At 38.8% G+C, this 21020-nt stretch overlaps 1 protein-coding gene across 4 annotated transcripts in view; it reads right to left on the bottom strand.

Annotated features, from left to right (window-relative positions):
* PRKG1 (protein kinase cGMP-dependent 1) overlaps nt 1-21020 on the bottom strand; it is a 1352400-nt gene that overhangs the window by 952185 nt on the left and 379195 nt on the right. For all 4 annotated transcript variants that reach the window (XM_089683127.1, XM_089683128.1, XM_089683125.1 and 1 more), the window contains exon 2: nt 14465-14631. In XM_089683127.1, the coding sequence (XP_089539253.1) occupies nt 14465-14631 (167 nt within the window). The remainder of the gene's footprint in view (nt 1-14464; nt 14632-21020) is intronic.

Genomic DNA, 21020 nt, shown 5'->3' on the forward strand with positions numbered 1-21020 from the left:
ATCACACTCTAGCTACTACATTAGTTTCGCTCTGAAAAGTGTAGTAGCTGGTTGCGTTATTCTGAGCTTGTGTTTTTTTTTCATAATCTGAGCTTGTTTTGTTGAATGAAGATACTTCTCTTCAGCACACCACTATTCACAACACAAGCCACCAGCAACTACTGCAGTCTCTCTTCCCAAAATAGCTAATGGTTATCTGGCATCAGTTTTTTGTCATTGTCAGCTAACTCTTTTCAGTAAATGGAATTCAGCGGAGGAGAGCAGAGGAGGCACAGTGCTGCAAGACTACATGGAAGGCTGCAGAATGGATTCAGTGCTGGCTGTAGCTCCAGCAAAGAACCACCCATAAATTGTGCTTCAGCCTGGGGTGAAGCTACAGCACTGAGTTTACAGAACAAAAATGTGGTTTTACTTCTAAACCCCCAAACAGATTTGGATGGACCAAGTGTGATGTGTCCTGGATTCCCAGGGGGATTTAACAAAAATATTCACCTTCTGGTAATACTTCTTTAGAATAAAATGTTTTTTCAAAATATTACCTTATTTTACATAAGTGATTAGGTTTTCCTTTGTTTTCAAGCCAGTTATTTGGAATTTTGCATTGCTGCTACAAACTGAAAGTTATTTTTATATATAATAAACCACACCCACCTACAAAATAAAATCCCTCTGACCATATTATTATTATTATACAGGATTTATATAGCACCAACAGTTTGCTCAGTATAATATTTTACAATATAATTAACAGTTTACTATATAATGGGAGACAATACAGCAACATTACAGTTCATTACAAGAGGGTTAGGAGGGCCATGCTCCTCTGAGCTTACAATCTAAGTGGGAGGACTATTGCTCTTTGGGAGCAATACTCTGCAGATCTATAAACTGTTCCAAACCGAATTCCAAGAACTTCATGCACAAGCTCAGAAAAGAAAGAAAAAACAAAGCAAACGATCGTGTGATACCGTACGACACGTTTATTCGTAAAAACTCATCATAATCCACTCATATGGAACAGTGTCATAGCCGACACTAGCAACAAACACATTTCATTAAAATCACAAAAAGCCAGGCATGTCAGCCTCTTACAGAATGTAGTAACATTAGTCCGAAGCTCCACCTACGTGTTTCGTCACCCGATGTCTTCATTGAGCAGAAGGATGAACCCTTGTGTTTGTTGCTACTGTCGGCTATGACACTGATCCATGTGAGTGGATTATGATGAGTTTTTATGAATAAACGTGTCATATGGTATCACACGATCGTTTGCTTTGTTTTTTCTTTCTTTTCTAAGCCTGTGCACGAAGTTCTTGGAATTCTGTTTGGAAGATTTCGCTGCTGAGTTTATAGATCTGCAGAGTATTGCTCCCAAAGAGGATAAATAAGTGTCTGCATATCTGGGTCTCCCTGACCTTCAGAATATTACTTCAACAAGCTGAGAGAGGAATAATTTGAAAAGCTGGTCACCGCTGAGTCTGCCTGCAGAATATTTATCCCAGAGCAAAAAAGTGCAATTGCAGGTTTATAATTTAACTGGCAATTTGATCTGGTGAGTTTATTCATTTTTGTTGGTGGTGGATTTGCACAAATCTGTTCTTGTGGTGATGGATATTGTTCACTGTTGATGGAAAGAGAAAATTCTTAAAGACAATTTTTAGTCACATAAAATAATTTTTTCACTGTTTAATTTTACCACTATTTTATTTGTACATTTAATTTGATAGTGCTACCTTTTTTTGTTTTATTATCAAATAGATATTGGTAAATCTATTGGAGAATATGCATTCATAGGGATATGCTGGGCCTCTTTAAGCATGTGAGCATATACCAGACAATGATATTACTCTAAGGCTACTGGAATATCAAGGTTAAGAAAAAAGAAGACAAAAAAAAAAAAGGAGTAGAGTAATCAGAGTAGGACTGGTCTGGTTTTTACTATTGTATGTGTAACTTATGACAAATGTCTAATCAAACAAGCAAGTTTAGAATATTTTTCATATTAAGGTATATTACCATTCAAAAGTGGATTGTTTTGTTTGTTTGGAGAGGAGATGAACAAACTGATGGGAATTAGCAAGGAAGCCAAATCCCTAGGTGTGCTTCATGGCCTTTCTCTTCAGGAAATACTGAAATCAATATCGAAGCTCTGAAAAATGTGGCTATTATCATTTGAATGCTTGCAGAAACCATACAGATTTGAAATATTCTGTATTGTTTTGTTGGATTTGTCAGGCTTCTCAGATAGCGCATCTGTGCCCTGAAATGCAAAAGCCTATTTATGCCCAAACTGTGCTGCCTGCATACAGTCATTATCTGCTTAAAATATTTTTCACACCAAGAGAAATTGAAGCTAGTGATGTATTCCTATCCTCTGTTCCACCAAGCAGACAATCCTCACTGCCAAGTCACTGTCTCCAAGCTGTGACTGACGGCACAAGCTGCAATCTTTCTTTAAATCCTGCACTGCCGGAAGCTATGTATAATCTCAAGCGTACGGCTGCAGCACTTAACACATTTTGGTAAGTAGTAGGGGGATTGGCTGTGACGTGGACCTGCTGGATAAGCATGTTATGAGAAAACTTTATGACATTTTGCATTCAGAATGTGATTATTTCTATAAAACAGTGGAGATTAGTGTTATAATTAGCAGCAAAGTACATTGTGGATATTATATTGTATATGTATGCTGAATAATAACAACATTGTTGATTATATGCCAGTAAATATAAAAAGATACATATCAGAAGCCTCTCTAGTACTTAGTATTTCTTGGTCATTAAGTCAGCAGTTTTTTCAAAAGAAATGGCCAGACAAAATATGCATACTGTAAGTATGAACATACAAAACATTTCTATATAGATTGAGTATTTAGCTGTGACTGTGGCACCTACTTTGATCTTGTTCTTTATCTGCACAGACACAATCAGATCACTAATATTTAAAAAATTATGAACAAATTTTAGATTATAAAAAAATCATTTTCAGTTGTAATTTGCTATGTTACACCATAGTGCATACACTGGAGGCAATAGCTGTACATTCATGTAGGGTGACATGTTTTGGATTATTCCTAAATTGCACATGTACACTACATAAAGGAGAAAATAACAGCACTATTTCCATTAGTTTATTTCAACCCTGTACAGATGACATTTTTCAGCTCACTATAGTTAAACGCTGGGCTTCATAGGGGTCTTTATTGTTTTTACACTGGTATGTCTGCAAAGTTTCTCATTTATCCAGGACACCATAAAGCTGGCAATAGCTAGTCACATTCATCTGGAATTGTTCTGTAATGCTGAAGACATCTTAGAGCGTCTCCAAGCCACGTCTTCAGTCCAATGAGTGTCAGGAAGATACTGCGGCATTTACAGTATATCCACAGAGGTAACCTTATTTAATCCATCATGGAATATGCAGATACTGATTTTCCAAGAACAGTAATAGGGGATATGAAGGTTGTGAAACCACCCTGTACTTGTTCCATAATTCCATTCTTGGTACCAGAAAGACCGTATAGATGTTAATTCCTCAACTTACGGTTGTGAACTGTTGTAAAATCACTGGAATAAAGAAGTTAAAATGGCATTATATGTGACGGTTGGTTGAAGGCCCTTCCACCCCTGGAAGGGGTTTGATGTAGATTGCCTCTTGCACATCTCTAAAAAAAAAGTTGTCAGAAAGGTATGTGGATTGACGTTTGAGCCAGATGAGACAATTGTGTCCTATGATGTCTTATCCTTTTTCACTCATCTACCAACTGCAGAGGCTAATGAGACTGTAAGAAAACATCAAGAATGAGGTAAAACTTTTGACTGTAAAACAGAACTCCAGCCAGACCAAGTATGACCCCGACTGGACTTTTGTCTCAACATCACTTATTTCAAGTGGTTCAACAACTTCTACAGACTGAAACATGACTGTGCTAAGGGATCATCTGTATCTTCCATTGTTAGTAACCTGTACATGGAAGAGCTGGAAGAAAGAGCCTTGAACTGTTTAGAGGAATAACATCAAGTCATTGGTTCAGATATGTGGATTATATGCGGGTCAAGAACATCAGAAATACACACTTTTATTGAAGCAAACTCAGTGCACAAATACATAAGGTTTACATGGGAAGAGACACCTATTAGCAAATTCTTCTTCTTAGACTATGTGTTACATGTCAAAGAGGGGGAGACTTGGACTTTGAGTTTCATAAGCAACCCAACCACACAAACCAGTATCTACTTTTTGACTCACGCCACTCACTCTAATACAGACTGGGGGTTATTGGAACTCCACAATATTAGGATGAAATGACAACAAAACACAGAGCCTAGAAACAATAACCACAGACATCTCAGGAGTGCTTTGAAAGTTTGTGGTTATACAGACTAGGCTTTTTTTAAAACATCCACAAAGTCAAGCAAAAACACATGACTAGCGAACAGGAGGTAGAAGCAGAACATGTGAAGTAATACAGTCATCCTATTTGTAGCTGGAGTGTCATAAAAACTCAGAAGGATTTTTAACAAATATAACATCCCTCAAACAGAGCAGCATATAGGGACAGTACCAAGTTTTTACATCCCAAAAAAAGACCAAAACCCAAGCACAACACAGTAGCTTGCTACATGCAGTGCAGTGTGAAATACAAAGACCTTTTTGTTGGGTGAGATGAAACAGCCTCCCAGCAAATGAAAGGCCCAACATAGGAAGGCAAATTCTACAGTTATACACTTAGCGGTCTTTCTACACCTTTAAAAAAAGGACATTCATTCAAGAGCATTTTTGAAACAGAGGACTACTAGTTCACAAGAGGTACAAAGGTGGTTATTTATGTCAAACAAACTATCCCTAAGCAGGCGTGGAGCCCCTTGACACCATGGGGTTTATTTACTAAACCTGGTTGACTCAGAATCTTGTCCACTTCTGCATAAAAACCAATCAGCTTCCAGGTTTTATTGCTGAAGCTTAACTGAACATGCTGAGGTTAGAAGCTGATTGGCTACCATGCACAGGTGCCCAAGATTCTGAGTCAACCAGGTTTAGTAAATAAACCCCCATCTGTCCTCCACATACAGTATAATGCCAAATTTAAAATCTATACCCTGGCACCTTCAGCCAATTAAACTGAATAGTTAAAACCTGGATTATTATGAAAATCAAACACAGTGGTTGTACAACTTTTAAAAATCACATCCTGTTTTTTGATAATCAAAATCTGAATGATGATTATATTAAGGTGTTTATGCTACCTCTGTGGATATAAATTCTGGTATCATCCAGAAACGCAATGGAAGAAATGGCTCGAAGAAGCTACAGAATGTTTTTACCATTACAGAAGCTTATTTGAAAGTGACTAACTACTACAAGCATATACAGTATACTTGTGGTTTAAACATCTGTACCTCTGTTTTAAACAAACCACCAGCTCAAAGATATGTGGAAGACAGTTTTAACATTCTGACCCAAAAGATATCTATGGATAACTTTCAAGAAGCAGACTTTGAATTCCCCTTTATATATTTAAAAATAAAGAGGGTCTCTGAAATGTAACAAATAAAAATTGAATATTAGATTTGCCTAAATTGAACTGATAACTTTAAATCACCCAAGTTACACAAAATGAGCATACATGTTTTGGTACTGAATTTGGTAATATCAGTTTTAACATTTATGCTTCCAAATAACATACATTTTAAACCTTTGATAAATCTTTGACAAATCAACTATACATCACTAACTAAAATGAAGCACAAAATATATCATATTCCCTTGTCAAACTTTCAAAAGCAGTGTAACCAATAATGACGAATTGGCTGTTGTTAAATGGAATAATACCACTTCACGGTGTCAAATACAGCTAAATGTTTGGTCCTTTCCAGGATTAGGGATGTGCTTTGGGTTGAACATGAGGTTGATCTGAACCCAGAATGTTTGCAGTTTGGTCAACAAACTGGCCATATTTGGCCATTCCCTACCCTCCCAAACCCATGGCTGATGTCTCAAAAAAGTTAGCCATTTAGCAGCAGTATCACTACTGCCTCTAGATGAAAGATTCCCACCTCCTTTTTGAAACTGTAAACAAGATGGCGGGGATCCTGGGAGACATCAAATGGTTAGGTTCACTATATTTACATTCCAGCAGGGTAGGGAATCTATCATTTATGATAGAAATAGCAGTGTGGCAAGATCATGGTGGTCTACATTGACTGGTGTTTCTCATTGTGACTGTTCCACACCACTGGACAATAAGAATAAAGTATAACAAAGGCAAAACCTTTTCTTTTCATTTTGAAGAGAGTGGAGAGGGATTAGAACACCTGTCAGGTCCTACTGCTGTCTTTGCACATGAAAGGTTCACCCTCCCCATTTGTCATATTTACTGTTATAGATGTAGGAATGAGACCCTTGCCCCCATCAACATAGAAACAAGGTGTCTTACAAAGAAGATAGAGGCTTTAAATATCCCCTTGCAAGATACTCTCCCAATGTGGAGGGCTACCCAGGCTTCATACCTGGATAAGGATCATTTATGGATTTTAGGGAGATCCCACACCAAATATCTTTTCTTACAAAAATGTTTACTGTCCATTTAAGTATATAAAGAAAATCAAAAAAACTTGGTGGGGTTTTCTTACAATTAAAATGAGTCCCTTACCCAGGCATGCAGCCTAGGTGGCCAAGAAAGGGGAGGGCAGCGAGCATGCAATGCATCAACCTTACAGAACCATGCCAGACAACATGTCCGGAAAATTAGCAAGGTATCTTGAAATGGGCATGATGAAGCCACCACCACACACACACACACACACACACACACACACCTTGCAAAGTATCTTTTCCGTTGGAGAAAAGGGCCTCATCCTTTCTGTCAAAAAGGGATGTCCCCCACCCCCTCTGCAGGGGGGACTCATAGGAATCTGGTATCTCCCTTTAAATTAGGGAGCCATCATATATCTGCCCTCCCCCCACAAGAAAGAAAATGGTGTATATGGTACCCCTTGTTACTCTTGCACAATATAAATTTAAAAAGGTAAAAGTACCATAGAACAAGCCCATCATTAAAAAGAAAAACTAATGTCCCATGATATAAATGCATTGTCAATTACATCGTCCAGTGATGTATTTCCACCTCAGTTACGATGAGCAATGCCCAACTTTTCTCCTTCACTTCTGTTTTCTTTGAAAAAGAGCCATGCATGTTAGTTTTGGTCATGTGCACTGCTCTATGGGGTCTACACATCCCAAAGCCTGTAGTTCCTAGTTCATCTCAGCAGCAAGCAAGAGTGGGTGGGTACTTTGTTACAATGGGACTACAGAGAACAAACAGCCACCCTCTTACAGGAAGCCAGATCACAGCAGCATAAAAAAAAAAAATTGGACTTTGGAAAAGGCCTTTTTGACCTTGATGATCATTGATGTCTGCTCTTTAATTTTATATAAAAGAAAACCATGTACCAAAACAACATGAAGGCTGCCATTGCATCCCTGGAATATACTAGTTACTTGGATGTCAAGTAGAAATCCAGCCCTAGCACAAAAACATTGCCACACTGGGGTCACAGCAAGCATTTATGTTCTTAGGTTTCATTACCAGCCCTATAAAATCCAAAGCCAGTGCAAGACATGTTATAGAAAACCAGAGATCTGCAATGTGAACATTTACAAAAACTGCACACGGCTTCCCACAGAGAACAATTTTAAACATGGAGACAGCAGAAAGACTTGAAATTCAAAGTAGAAGAAGATGCTGTTAATAGCACAGGAAGGCAAATGTGTGACAGAGAGGCTGAAAATGGCAATCGAACAATAGAGAAAGAAAAAAGTATTTCTCCAGCTAATCAGCCCAGCTGATTGGAAAAGTAATTCAATTCCCAGAACGGAGCTTGACAACATGACAGGGAGAAGGCGAAGGGGAAAGTTTAATCCAGTTGATCTCTCACCAGAGCGGATGGATGGAGATGAAAGGAGGGGCGGGTGGTTCTCTCACAAAACCAGCATGTTCCTGAGACATGATGATCATGTATTATAGGAGAAGAAAACAGAATAGTCAATAGTAAAAGGGACTGTTAATCCAAATCCATTACACAGGTGGCCAAAGCATATACTGTTTATATAACTGTAATTTATCCTCTGTATATGAAGAGAATGACACAATCTTTATTACAGGGAGAGAAATGGAATAAGTGACATAGTATGTCTCACTTATTGTGGATGTTCTGGAAATAATACTATGGGGCTGATTTACTACAGGCAAATATACTGTGCACTGCAAGTGCAGTTGCTCTAGAGCTTAGTAAATGAGGTAAAATTTCACTTTGCAAAAAATACCCAATCACATGCAAGGAAAATAAAAAATAGTATTTTTGCTTGCACGTGATTGGATGATAGAAATCAGCAAAGCTTCCCTTATTTCCAGAGTTTTCCCTTAAATCTAGAGCAAATAACCTTGCAGTGCACAGACTATTTACCTTTAGTAAATCAACTCCACTATGGCACTAAAGGTAACAAACAGGGGCAGACTGACCATTTGGAGCCCCATGAGATTCCCCTGGTACCTTTTTCATAGGCTTTTTTGAGTTTGGGCAAGGACACAGGGGCCCCATTAACCCCTATTGCCCGGGGGCCCCCATGAGTTGTCAGTCCGCCCCTGGTAACAAATCAATACATTTGGAATAGTGGTAGGTATAGGCAGTTCAACACAAGCCTCCAGCCCCCCTATAGCAGTGGGATCAAGGGTGGCCTCTTGGTGAATGTAAATAAAGTTTAGAGTCGCTATTTGAGCTCTTACATTTTGTGGTTTATGGCCATAATGTGACATCTGATTTTACCATTTGGGGTACAGACGTTATCTGGGGTGAGGTGATGGATTTTGAAATGTTGATTTTAATTTTTACATTATTTTTATGTGATTGTGTATTCAATAAAATTTCATAATTTTGTTAATATTTTGGAGTGATATCACATTAGTCTCGTAAGTAACCACTTTTACGTGGATACTATGTTCACACAATCCTTTTATGCAAGGTAAGCTACGCCCCCTGAATTTTCCCTACTTGATAAGGATGAACCCTCAGTGTCTCTATATTTTACAATAATAGATACAGTTTTCATATATTGATTTCCATTTACAGTGGTATTAAACACCAAACCAAAAATGTTATTGCAGCTTACCAATCTTTTTTTTTTCTTGCTTTTTCCCTCTGTTTTCACCTCCTGTAATAGAGTGCTTCCACTCTGGATGAAGGAGCTCATAGGCACTCGCACCACAGCACTGTCAGTCTTTTATGAGGGGAATGATAGATGTACTAGCAGAGTTAGAAACACTAACAAATTGAAGCCAAACTGTAACGAATACTTCATAAGCAGTTGAAGCAAACAGTTTATTTTTTCTTTTGGGATAAAGGTTTTACATGCAAGACAGCTTGTTCTTTTGAAACACAACAGACTTACTGGCCAGATTGCCAGGTGAAAAAATAGAAAACTAATGCAGCCATCACATCCAAGAATTGACAAGCTGCAAAGTAATGCTTTTGGGTTTAATACTGCTTTAAGTGGTACTGCTATTTTCTGATGGCAACGAAGGTTCTGCATGTCTTTATTGTGGTTGTAAAGTCATAAGGTTTTTACCTTAATACATTCTCTGCATCAATGAATACAAACCTTCCATGATCAGCCCCCCTTAAATACTTACCAGATTCCTCTTTTGATCCAGTGCTGTGCTCGTCTGCAGCAGCTCTGCTCTCTCTTCCTCTCCTCACAGGACACAGAGGCAACAACAAGATCCATTGGCTCCTGCTGCTCTCATTCAAATCACATGAGGAAGGAGAAAGGCCAAGCCTTGCTGTGTCTATGGATTCACAGCCCAGCTCAGGAGCACGCCTGGACGAGTGCCCCCAAAGCAAGTCAATTGTTATGGGCAATCAGATAAGAGGAGAAGCAAACAGTGCCAGCAGGGGACCCCAGAAGAGGAGGTTAAGTGGTGCTCTGTGCAATACCACTGCACAGAGCAGGTAAGTATAACATGTTTAATCTTTTAAGAAAAAATAAAACATTTATGCCTTTACAACTGCTTTAGGTTGCTGGTTTAAAAGGGAGATCTGTCCAGCTGGCCTAAACTTGATACAGATAGATTATTTTAATAGGTATACAAGCTCCAAATGAGCCAAAAGTGTTGCTCATACACGGAAAAAAGACTATATGTGCACTTTGATTGCATATCTTGACAAATTCAGTAATCCTACAGAAGCATTTATCATTTTAGCCTTTCAGAACTTTCATTTAGTCATAAACTGGTTGCAGGAACAACACCTGCCCCCATATGGGTCAAATATCAAACAAGTTAGGTCTGACAAAAAGTTTTTAAGTGCTGAAATAATCTTTCTATGGGAATTTTAAATATCTCTTCATTGATGAAATCATAAAGCTTGGCAGGGTTGTCCTTTACAGAGCTTTGCTATGCCATAATACTCACTGTTCACATCTAATGTGTTTAATTTCCCAGTGGGCTAGTAGTAAGGGATATTGATTGCCTTTCGCTCTGTAAACACTAACAGTAGAAAAAAAAAACACTTGAGGCTTCTGAGACTATGACAGTCATTAAAATATAAGACATATGCCTTGAAAAAAAAAAGAATAGATTATGCTGTAGGTGTTACGGTGTAGTTTTAATATAATGCAATTATTTAATTCAAGCCAGTTTATTCAATAAATCAGTGCAAAAGCCTGGCGCTAAGAACTAGCAATGTGCATCTATAAACTGAGATGACTCATTTCTTAACTGATCTGATTACAGGAAGGTGTAATTAGACCGATTTCTATGAGCTGGTGTATTTTGCAAGTTATCATCACTCTCTCTTTACTGTATAAGCTCAAAAGAGTTTGGGCAGTTTCCAAGGCTAACTACAGAATCACTTCATGCTAGCTGACTAGAACTCTAGGCCAAGAATTGTGGTTTTACCGAAGGTTATTAGTTGAAAGATTTTGAATCTGTGCTCTTTGATTTGAAGTGCATGGCCAAGAAAAACCCCTTAATGCACCAATAATTTATGCACAAAGAAAGAAAAAACCAAAATTACTATTTCCTGTAGTTTACAACTTGAAATACTATGGTGACAAAATAAGGACCCTAAATTCATAAAAAGTGTCATAGACACTCATTAGAAATCTGTTTCTCGTCTGTGCAACGAATAGTGCAACTTGCAAAAGATTCATCATGACAGTTGTCAGTAAAGCTCCATTAACAGGGGAACAGAGCCCTGTATAGTGTGAAGAGCCATTTGTATATCTGTTTGAAGCAGCATGGACCAGAGTACAGGCAGCATATACAGCTTAAGTGAATGGAGATGCAGCGGCTGTACAGACTCACTGAAACAGTTTGACAGATACACAGGGACGGGTACATGTCCCCAAACTCACATGGTCTGCATCTCCACTCACATTCATAGGCTGGCTATGTGCAGCTCCACACTACTCCAAAAAAAAAGATGAAAATAAGAACTCTTCATGCTTTAAGGGGCTCCACTTTTATCACCAATATGGTGGTATTTCTTAATGTCATAGCCAAAGCAACTAAAAGTTCCTGAATATGTTATAGTGAACTTTAGCAACAAATGCACCTATATGCGGAATCACACCTTCTACATTATGCCGAGAGATGTGTGCCTATCTGCACAGAACCCACCCAGTCCAAAAACTTAACTTTGATTCAAATAGAATAAAATAGCTAAAATTTCAAAGAAAATAATGAAGGTTCCTACAGATGCACACCTGGAATAAAAAGATAAGGGGGAAATAATTATTCTGGTAAAATCTGAGCTAAAAAGATGTTCACATATTTCTATTTCACGTTGGCCAGACTGGCAGTACTTGTAAATTCCCCCGCATTATTTGATCAAAAACTATTCCCTGCATGCCCTCAAAAATTCAGCACAACAATTATTGTGAACCCAAACCCCACCAGATCAAAATGTTTTGACCATAAAAAATTAATCAGGAGTGAATTTTTGTCTTAAAAACAATATAATAATGATGCGCCAAACAGAAACCACAAAAAATAAATAACATGCTTAATGGTGCCCACCATTCTCTCAATTTATTTATATTTACACTTCTTGTTGCATCATGACATCATCACACACAGCACAATGACATTATCACACACTCATAGCAAGATGATGTCATCAACGTCCACCCAGTGGCACCTCCTAACTAGCATCTCTGTATACTGTATGTGGCTTGCATTACTGAGATGTGCCACTGGGAGCATCAAAGTTGACAAGCTACACCAACACTGTCTGCCGTTTCACGACCAGAGGCTGCCATCACCTAAAACATCAGGATAACTGTTTAATGCCTCTTTTCCACCTTTCATGGCAACCATTTACAAGCTTCACTATTCTAGCTTAGATTGCACTGTTCACATCAGCATTTCAAGAGCTCCCTCTTCTGTACAATTCCAAATCCTTTTTTTGTCAATACCATATTAAATAAATCTTTGTTAAAATCTTTATTCTACCAATTCTCTTTGCCAAATGTATGCCAATCTAACATAATATACTATATTTTAATTATTTTGCTAGATACAAACAGTAAGAATCCTACATAGCAGGAAAGTGAAACCTTTATCGAGGTCAAAAGGAGCTCTCGGGCCCAATGTGAAGATGCATCTAGCCTCAGCTTTAAGCAACATTTTGTCAAGATCACCTTTCCTTTGTCCCAATTTTATATCCTGAAAAACTCAGAATCTTGACCAGTCTTCAGGCATTTGTCATTTGCGTGTTCTAAGGCATGTCACTGAAGTTGTTTAATAGTGTTCCCTACATATAATAATGGACAAGAACAATTGGTGACACAAGTAAGCCCACTGTAAACCTACTGAATTTGTATTTTCTCTCCATTTTTTGGATTCTCAAATTCCTTCACTGTAAGAACGAATGGGCATGCCTTACAATGGTCCCAATGAAAAGTGCTGGTCTTAGGACCGGCTTCTGTCAAACAGGCATGCTGGAAAACCAGCATCTGATCAGAGCTCACAGCCAATGACAGCAAGCGCTGTGTTGTGGTGGGGGGGGGAGGGGGGGGTAGTCCTCTTGTCAGAATACAATAGTTCAGTGGAGATATTGCGACACTAACATCACTTGTGTTAGTGTGGCAATCTGTAAATTGTTAGTATGGCAATCTGTAAGCAGTGATCATTGTATTCTGCTGGTGGGGAAGGCTCCCTGTGCTCCTCGCCGGTAGAACAGGACAGTGCTGTGGGAGGGATTCCCTATCAACACTGTGTTGATGGGGGAATTGAGCAATTTTTCTTTCAACCTACAATTGTATGTATGGACTGCCTTAGGCTTTCAAATTCTCTAAGTGGTCAAAGGTGTTGGCTTTTCTTTATGCTTATATTATATTTTCAAAGCTGATTTCCATGCAAAAAAATGTACATCCTTTACCCAATCAAAAAGATTGAAATCCAGAGATGGGAGCAATGAAAGTAGTTTTTCAAAGATTTTTCATTTTTAGATCAAAAGAGAAAAGAATGAAAATACTCAATTTAATCCTCAATTTATCTTTAATATCACCCACAGATTTCACTCTTAAGGTACTTTTTGAGTTATACTTTTTCCCATTTATCTCCACTGATCTTGATTCCTCAAGGACTGAGTTGGTTGGGGTAAAAAGGCATGCAGATTATTCCATATATTTCTGCCCTATCTGCCTCTTTTGTCAAGTCCTCTCTGCAGTTGTTGCCTAGGATCAGGAGGAATAACTGCTGTATTTGCTACTCTGGAATTAAACTCATCCCTGCTCAGAACTGTCCAAGTCATTTGATGTATATGATGGTTCGGTAACATATCCTTTCTAAAGGTTTTTATGAATTTGGCATAAGACTTTTATTACACTAGAAAAATATTACAAATGCTTTACCAAATTGCACCCAGTATGGTTTAATAAAAACTCTCTTATGTGATCATATACTATAAATCTATGGGTCATTGTGTCTCATGTTCGCATCGCTGTAACTAGATCTTGTGCAACTCAAAGTCTGTAAAGTTTGTTATCTAAGCTGATGTCCTCAACAAGTAAAAGAGTACACATATTTCTGAAATGTGAAATATTGACCAAAGCATCGATGCTTGCACATGTGTTTCGGAAACTTATAATTGCATTCATTTAAGCATGGTGGCAGGTGAATGCAGTGACTGATGTACAATTTAGATTAGTGACCATGTGCAACTGGTAAATTAGAAAAACAAACCCACAGAAATCTATTCATTAAATTTTTTTCCAATAAAAACGCACAAATGCTTTTCAGCTTTGCAAGGGCTGCATACAACTGTGACGCTTATTAAAAGGACATTCCACAATGAAATCTATTTTAAAAGAGTGCTGTACAATTTCTCCCAGACAGGAAAGGAAATCTTCAAATCTTCTACAGTAAAAGCACAGTAACTGTGGGAAAAGTAAAACACAGTACCTTCCATGACATAGACCAGTGACCCCACGTCCCCTTCCTTGATGATACAGCTGTCTTTGCCATATTCAACAGGATACATGCAATCCACTATCTCTTGGATCTGGGAAATTTCTAGGTTCTTCATGAAGTCATTGTCCAGGATTGCTTCTTTAATTAATTCCTTGGACCTGAAGCAAGAGATACACAATAGTTTGTCAATCCTGGAGAAAACACAGTAACAAACATTGATATAAACAAACATTCTAGAAGGTTTTTATCTGCCAGAGCATGAAACAACATTTTATACATTTTTCATTAGAACTTTGTAAAAAGCCAGTGGTTTGTGTATTGCTAAATGATAAATCTTTAAATGCTAAAAAAAAAAAAAACTTTGCAATTGCATTACTTTAACACCCATATATTCAATTCTGCACTTATCACTGCCATATTAAAGAGAGTAATGTTGTGATTCTGTATAAAATGTACTGATACTCCTGAAATAAATTCCAACTTGGACAGAAAATTGAGAATATGCCATCTATACCTATTGCTCTATATGACACAGCCAAGGGCAAACATTGGGGATCTGCATTGTACAATATGGTTCAAACTTGCCATTTTAATATATTATCTATCAACATATTCTGAATCTCACAAACAATTACAGGAGAAGCTTCACACCCTTCCGCTTTTTTTTTCTTTTATAGAGAGTAATTGATAGATCCTTGTGTATCCTTCGCCAAACAATTCATGAAGTCAAGTGAAGAACATACACAAACCACTCTAACAAAGCCACAAAGAGCCAGGTAAAAGTGGAGCTGCTGACCACAGAAGGTACATTAATATTACCTTACAATTGTATGAAACTTGGGGTATCTATTGTTGCTATAGACACACTGCCACATTCTCCAAATTATGTTTATATACACACACACACACACACACACACACACACACACTCCATCTATCCATCAATATATCTTTATATACAATGCTCAAAAAAATTTAAAGTAACACTTTGAAAACACATCAAATCTCAATGGGGAAAAATCTTATGCTTGATATCTATACTGATATAGACTGGGTAATATGTTAGAAACGTAAGGATGCCCCATTGTTTGATAGAAATGAAAATTATCAACCTACAGAGGACTTAATTCAAAGACACCTAAAAAAATCAAAGTGAAAAAATTATGCAACAGGCTAGTCCATTTTGCTGAAATTTTATTGCAGCAACTCAAAATGGTACTCAGTAGCTCAGTAGTTTGTGCTTGTATGCATGAATGACGTCGGGGCATGCTCCTAATGAGACAACGAATGGTGTGCTAGGGTATTTCCTCCCAGATCTGGACCAGGGCATCACTGAGCTCCTGGACAGTCTAAGGTGCAACGGATGCATCAGATGGACCGAAACATGATATCCCAGAGGTGCTCTATTGGATTTAGGTCAGGCGAGCGTGGGGGCCATTTAATGGTAACAATTCCTTCTTCCTTCAGGAACTGCCTGCATACTCATGAGGCCAGGCATTGTTGTGCACCAGGAGAAACCCAGGACCCAACGCACCACCGTATGGTCTGACAATGGTTCCAAAGATTTTATCCTGATAGCTAATGGCAGTCAGGGTGCCATTGTCTAGCCTGTAGAGGTCTGTGCGTCCCTCCATAGATATGCCTCCCCAGATCATCACTGACCTACCACCAAAATGATCATGATGAACAATGTTACAGGCAGCATAATGTCCTCCACAGCTTCTCCACAGACCCTTTCACGTCTGTCACATGTGCTCAGGGTGAACCCGCTCTCATCTGTGAAAAGCACAGGGTGCCAGTGGTGGACCTACCAATTCTGGTGTTCAATGGCAAACGCTAATCGAGCTCTATGGTACTGGGCAGTGAGCACAGGGCCCACTAGTGGACGTTGGGCACTCAGGCCGCCCTCATGAAGTCTGTTTCTGATTGTTTGGTCAGAGACATTCACACCAGTGGCCTGCTGGAGGTTATTTTGTAGGGCTCTGACAGTGCTCATCCTGTTCCTTCTGGCACCAAGGAGCAGATACCGGTCTTGCTCATGAGTTAGGAACTTTCTGTGGCCCTGTCCAGCTCTCCTAGAGTAACTGCCTGTCTCCTGGAATCCCCCTATGCTCTTTAGACTGCGCTGTGAGACACTGCAAACCATTTTGGCAATGGCACGTATTGACATGTCATCCAGGAGGAGTTGGACTGCTGTGCAACCTCTCTAGGGTCCAGGTATCGCCTCATGTTCCCAGTAGTGATGTTGACCCTAGCCAAATGCAAAACTAGTGAAAAAGAGTCAGAAAAAATGAGTAGGGAAAAAAAATGTCAGTAGCCTCACCAGTGAAACCATTCCTGTTTTGAGGATCATCTCACTTTTGCAAAACTAGTGCACCTGTTGTTAATTTCACACCAAAGCAGCTGAAACTGATTAACAACCCCCTCTGCAACTTAACTGACCAGATCAATATCCCAGGAGTTTGACTTCATGCTATATTCTGATTAATATGTGTTCCATATATATATATCTTTTTCTTTATTATTATTTTTTTGTAAACATCCCCTGTGTGTTCAAATATAAAGAAAATCTGTAATAAAAGAAAAAGTGGATGCTGCCAATGCCTATTTCTGTTCTGAAAATACTAGTTGTACATCTACTTTGCTGCCCTCAATATTACTTTTTACTAACAATAGTTAGCTTGAACTCTTTCATCCAGCTTTGGTCTGGTGCTCCTTTCTGTATTCCTATGGCTTGAGCTACTGTTAAGTGGCCATCAAGGGAATGCTGCGCCAAAGCGGTTAATGAATAGGAAGCATACTCCACTTTCAAGAAACAGATACAGAGAAAAGAACAGTATGACTATACCACTAAATTCCCAGTTAGACCTGGAACATCCACTACCCATACATATGCAGTCTCCTCCTCAGCAGAAGCGAGAGTTAAAGAGAGCAGACTGCCCATGTGTGGCTAGGGAACAAAGCCAGGAGTGCTCATTTTTGGGTTTCTAGGGCCACAAACCAAAACGCTGGGTGCATCTCACCATCTGCATGATGGAGAAGAAAGGACAATTATGCAGGCAGCTTAAACAGTGTTTATTTGCAAAACTGAGCACAATACTAAGGACACTGTAGTATAGTGCATAGGGAGGTTTTTGGGAAAAGTAAGTAAAGGTGAACTAACTCTTTAAAAAATGCTAGTCATTTATTTCAAGGAGTGTTACGCATGCATTTCAAGTTGTTGAGACAGTAACAAACTTTCTCACATTCTGAGAAAAACAAGCTGCTAGTTTTAGCAGGAATTAATAAAACACATCTGATCTCTCGAACCTTGCCAGAGTGAAAAATATGTGTTTCTATATCCAGACTGAAGAAAGAAATTTCTGACATGGCAGATTTCAAAGAGTGTACAATAACCAGAGAACACTTGCGGATCCCTTTTTGTCTTCGATCTCTGTAAAGCAAAATCCTGCAAGCATCACTCCAGCTTCAAATGATGAAGTGCTCTGTGCATGAACAGGACAGGTTTGGTAAGCCTCAGAAGAGATCTCACTGCTCCAGTATCTCTGATCATCCGTGATTCACAAATAGCATCAAAATCTCTGGTCTCAAGGGAACCAGTAAGAACATCTCAATAATTTCATTTTAGATATTACTTAGCATATTAAGATCTCTGCTGCTTGAAGGGAAAGGCAATGTGTATAGTTCCCAGGAGCTTTGAAGGGTTCCAAAAGGATATTCTTAAAGCATGTGTTCTGCCTTAAAGCCAGTATTGGGTTGCTTACACTGCCTTGTTAGACTCTTCACTGTAACACATTTTATGTAATTTGAAATAGTGGATAATCAGAGCCAGCTGGGCTAAGGATGCTGTACAGTTGTGATGCTCCAAATCCCATCTCACACCAAGGCACAACACCTGAAGCAGTACAGCATCCCAGTGGAAGCAGAGACATCCTCTCATCATTTTAACATCTTTAATGTTTCATTAAAATGTACTGTTTGAGTGGGAATTTCAGTGAGCGTTCACAAGGAGACTTCCTTCTTGCCTATCCATATGCCAAATCGAATAAATATATTTTTTCAAACCTCCACACAGAAAATGAGCACAGTTTGAAACAAAAAAGAGATATGTATCAAATCCATGATTCAGCCCACAGATTTCCATAGTACTCCATAGAAAGAAAGGGAAGGCTCTACTTCTTTCTACTTTAACCTGTGAGATTAATAGCGTAAAAATTTAAAAAATAATTTAATAAAGAGAAAACCCCAAAAAACAAATTATATTACTTACACCTGGTCAATTATTATTATTATTAATAGTAGTATTTTAAAGGCAGTTAGTAGTGGTACCTCTGGTGCAGGATAACCTTAAAGTTTAGCAGCACCTTTTCTAGTAATCAAGTTTGGACCTAGGTCTATTGTAAAGCCAACCCTTTCTACCGTAATACCAAATTTACACAAATACATTGTACAAGAAAAACACAGCTTAATGTTTTTTCATAAACTTATTAAATTAAAATTATTAATATATTTTAGGTTACTTTTTGGTCATTTCCAAAAGGATGGGGGGGGTGCATTTAAGACAGGGCAACATCATATTCAGTTGGTAATCTCAGCCTAGTGTAGGAATTTTTTTTTAAAACTTAAAAGCCAAACCAAACTGGGAGCTGGACCCTTCACTCACACATAAATATAGCAAGGGATTGTTTATTTGAATGCAGATAGTTTGCATATGCACAGCTCATTCTGGGTTTTAACATTATGCAGTTCTCTGCATAAGGCAATATGAACAAGATAAACACAATGCTGGCCCTGCTTGTCTATAGCAAAAAAAAAAAAAATTCTAAGCTAACAAAAACCAAGAACTAATCTTGTAATCTGTATTTTTATCTTTATTCCAAGTATGTTTTATATACACCTTGGAGGTGATTTGGACACCTGCATCCATGATTTGGAGGGGTGTCCTAATACTTTTAGCAATATAGCGTATATTCCACATTAATAATTATGCTATAAAAGTTAGTGCGTGCTGTAAATTGTCTCCAGTATTAATCTGTTTCGTCATGCTGGAGGCTGCCATTTTGCTGAAGCCCAGTCACAACTGTCAGCAGATCTGCCTCTACGTTTTCTGCACAGTGCCAAAAAATAGAGATCAACTGAGCATGTGCAGAGCAAGGTGAGACTGTGTATTACTGGTTTTTAAACAGTATAGTCAATTTTTTTCATGTTTTACATGCACTATATTGCCAAAAGTATTGGGACATATCATTGGATTCAGGTGTTCCAATCACCTCCATGACCACAGGTGTATAAAATCAAGCACCTAGGCATGCAGACTGCTAATACAAACATTTGTGAAAGAATGGGTTGCTCTCAAGAGCTCAAGGAATTCAAGTGTGGTACTGTGATAGGTTGCCACCTGTGCAATAAGTCCATCCATTAAATTTCCTTGCTACTAAATATTCCACGGTCAACTGTTAGTATTATAACAAAGTGGAAGCAACTGGGAACAACAGCAACTCAGCCACAAAGTGGTAGGCCACATAAAATGACAGAGTCAGCGCATGCTGAAGCGCACAATGCGCAGAAGTCGCCTACTGTCTGCAGAGTCCATAGCTAAAAGACCTCCAAACTTCATGTGGCCTTCAGATTAGCACAACAGTGCATAGAGAGCTTCGTGGAATGGGTTTCCATGGCTGAGCAGCTGCATCCAAGCATTACATCACCAAGTGCAATTCAAAGCATCAGATGCAGTGGTATAAAGCATGCCATCACTGGACTCTAGAGCAGTGGAGACGTGTTCTCTGGAGTGATGAATCATGCTGCTCTGTCTGGCAATCTAGTGGATGTGTCTGGGTTTAGTGGTTGACAAGAGAACGGTACTTGCCTGACTACATTGTGCCAAGTGTAAAGTTTGGTGAAGTGGGGATTATGGTGTGGGGTTGTTTTTCAGCGGTTGGATTTGGCCCCTTAGTTCCAGTAAAGGGAAATCTTAAGGACACAGCATACAAAGACATTTTGGACAATTTCATGCTCTCAACTTTGTGGGAACAGTTTGGGGGATGGCCCCTTCCTGTTCCAACATGACTGTGCACCAGTGCACAAAGCAAGGTCCATAAAGACATGGATAAGCGAGTTTGGGGTGGAGGAACTTGTCTGGCCTGCATAGAGTCCTGACCTCAAACTGATTGAACAACTTTGGGATGAATTAGAGCGGCTTCTCGTCTGACATCAGTGCCTGACCTCACAAATACGCTTCTGGAAGAATGGTCAAACTTTTTGATAGACACACAGTCCTAAACCTTGTGGACAGCCTTCCCAGAGGAGTTGAAGCTGTTATAGCTGCAAATGGTGGGCCAACTCAATATTGAAACTTACAGACTAAGACTAGGATGCCAATAAAGTTCATGTACGTGTAAAGGCAGGCATCCCAATACTTTTAGCAATATAGTTTAGCTATATCGGCTAAAGAGGCCAGCCAGAAGTGATCGAGCAGGACTTAATTTTCTGACTCAAGTTCTACTTTAAGACCTACTTCACACAGGCAACTATGTGTAATATATCAGAT

Source organism: Staurois parvus, unplaced genomic scaffold, assembly GCF_062004578.1.
Source record: "Staurois parvus isolate SC_StPar_1 unplaced genomic scaffold, SC_StPar_1.0 ptg000303l, whole genome shotgun sequence".
Lineage (NCBI taxonomy): Eukaryota > Metazoa > Chordata > Amphibia > Anura > Ranidae > Staurois > Staurois parvus.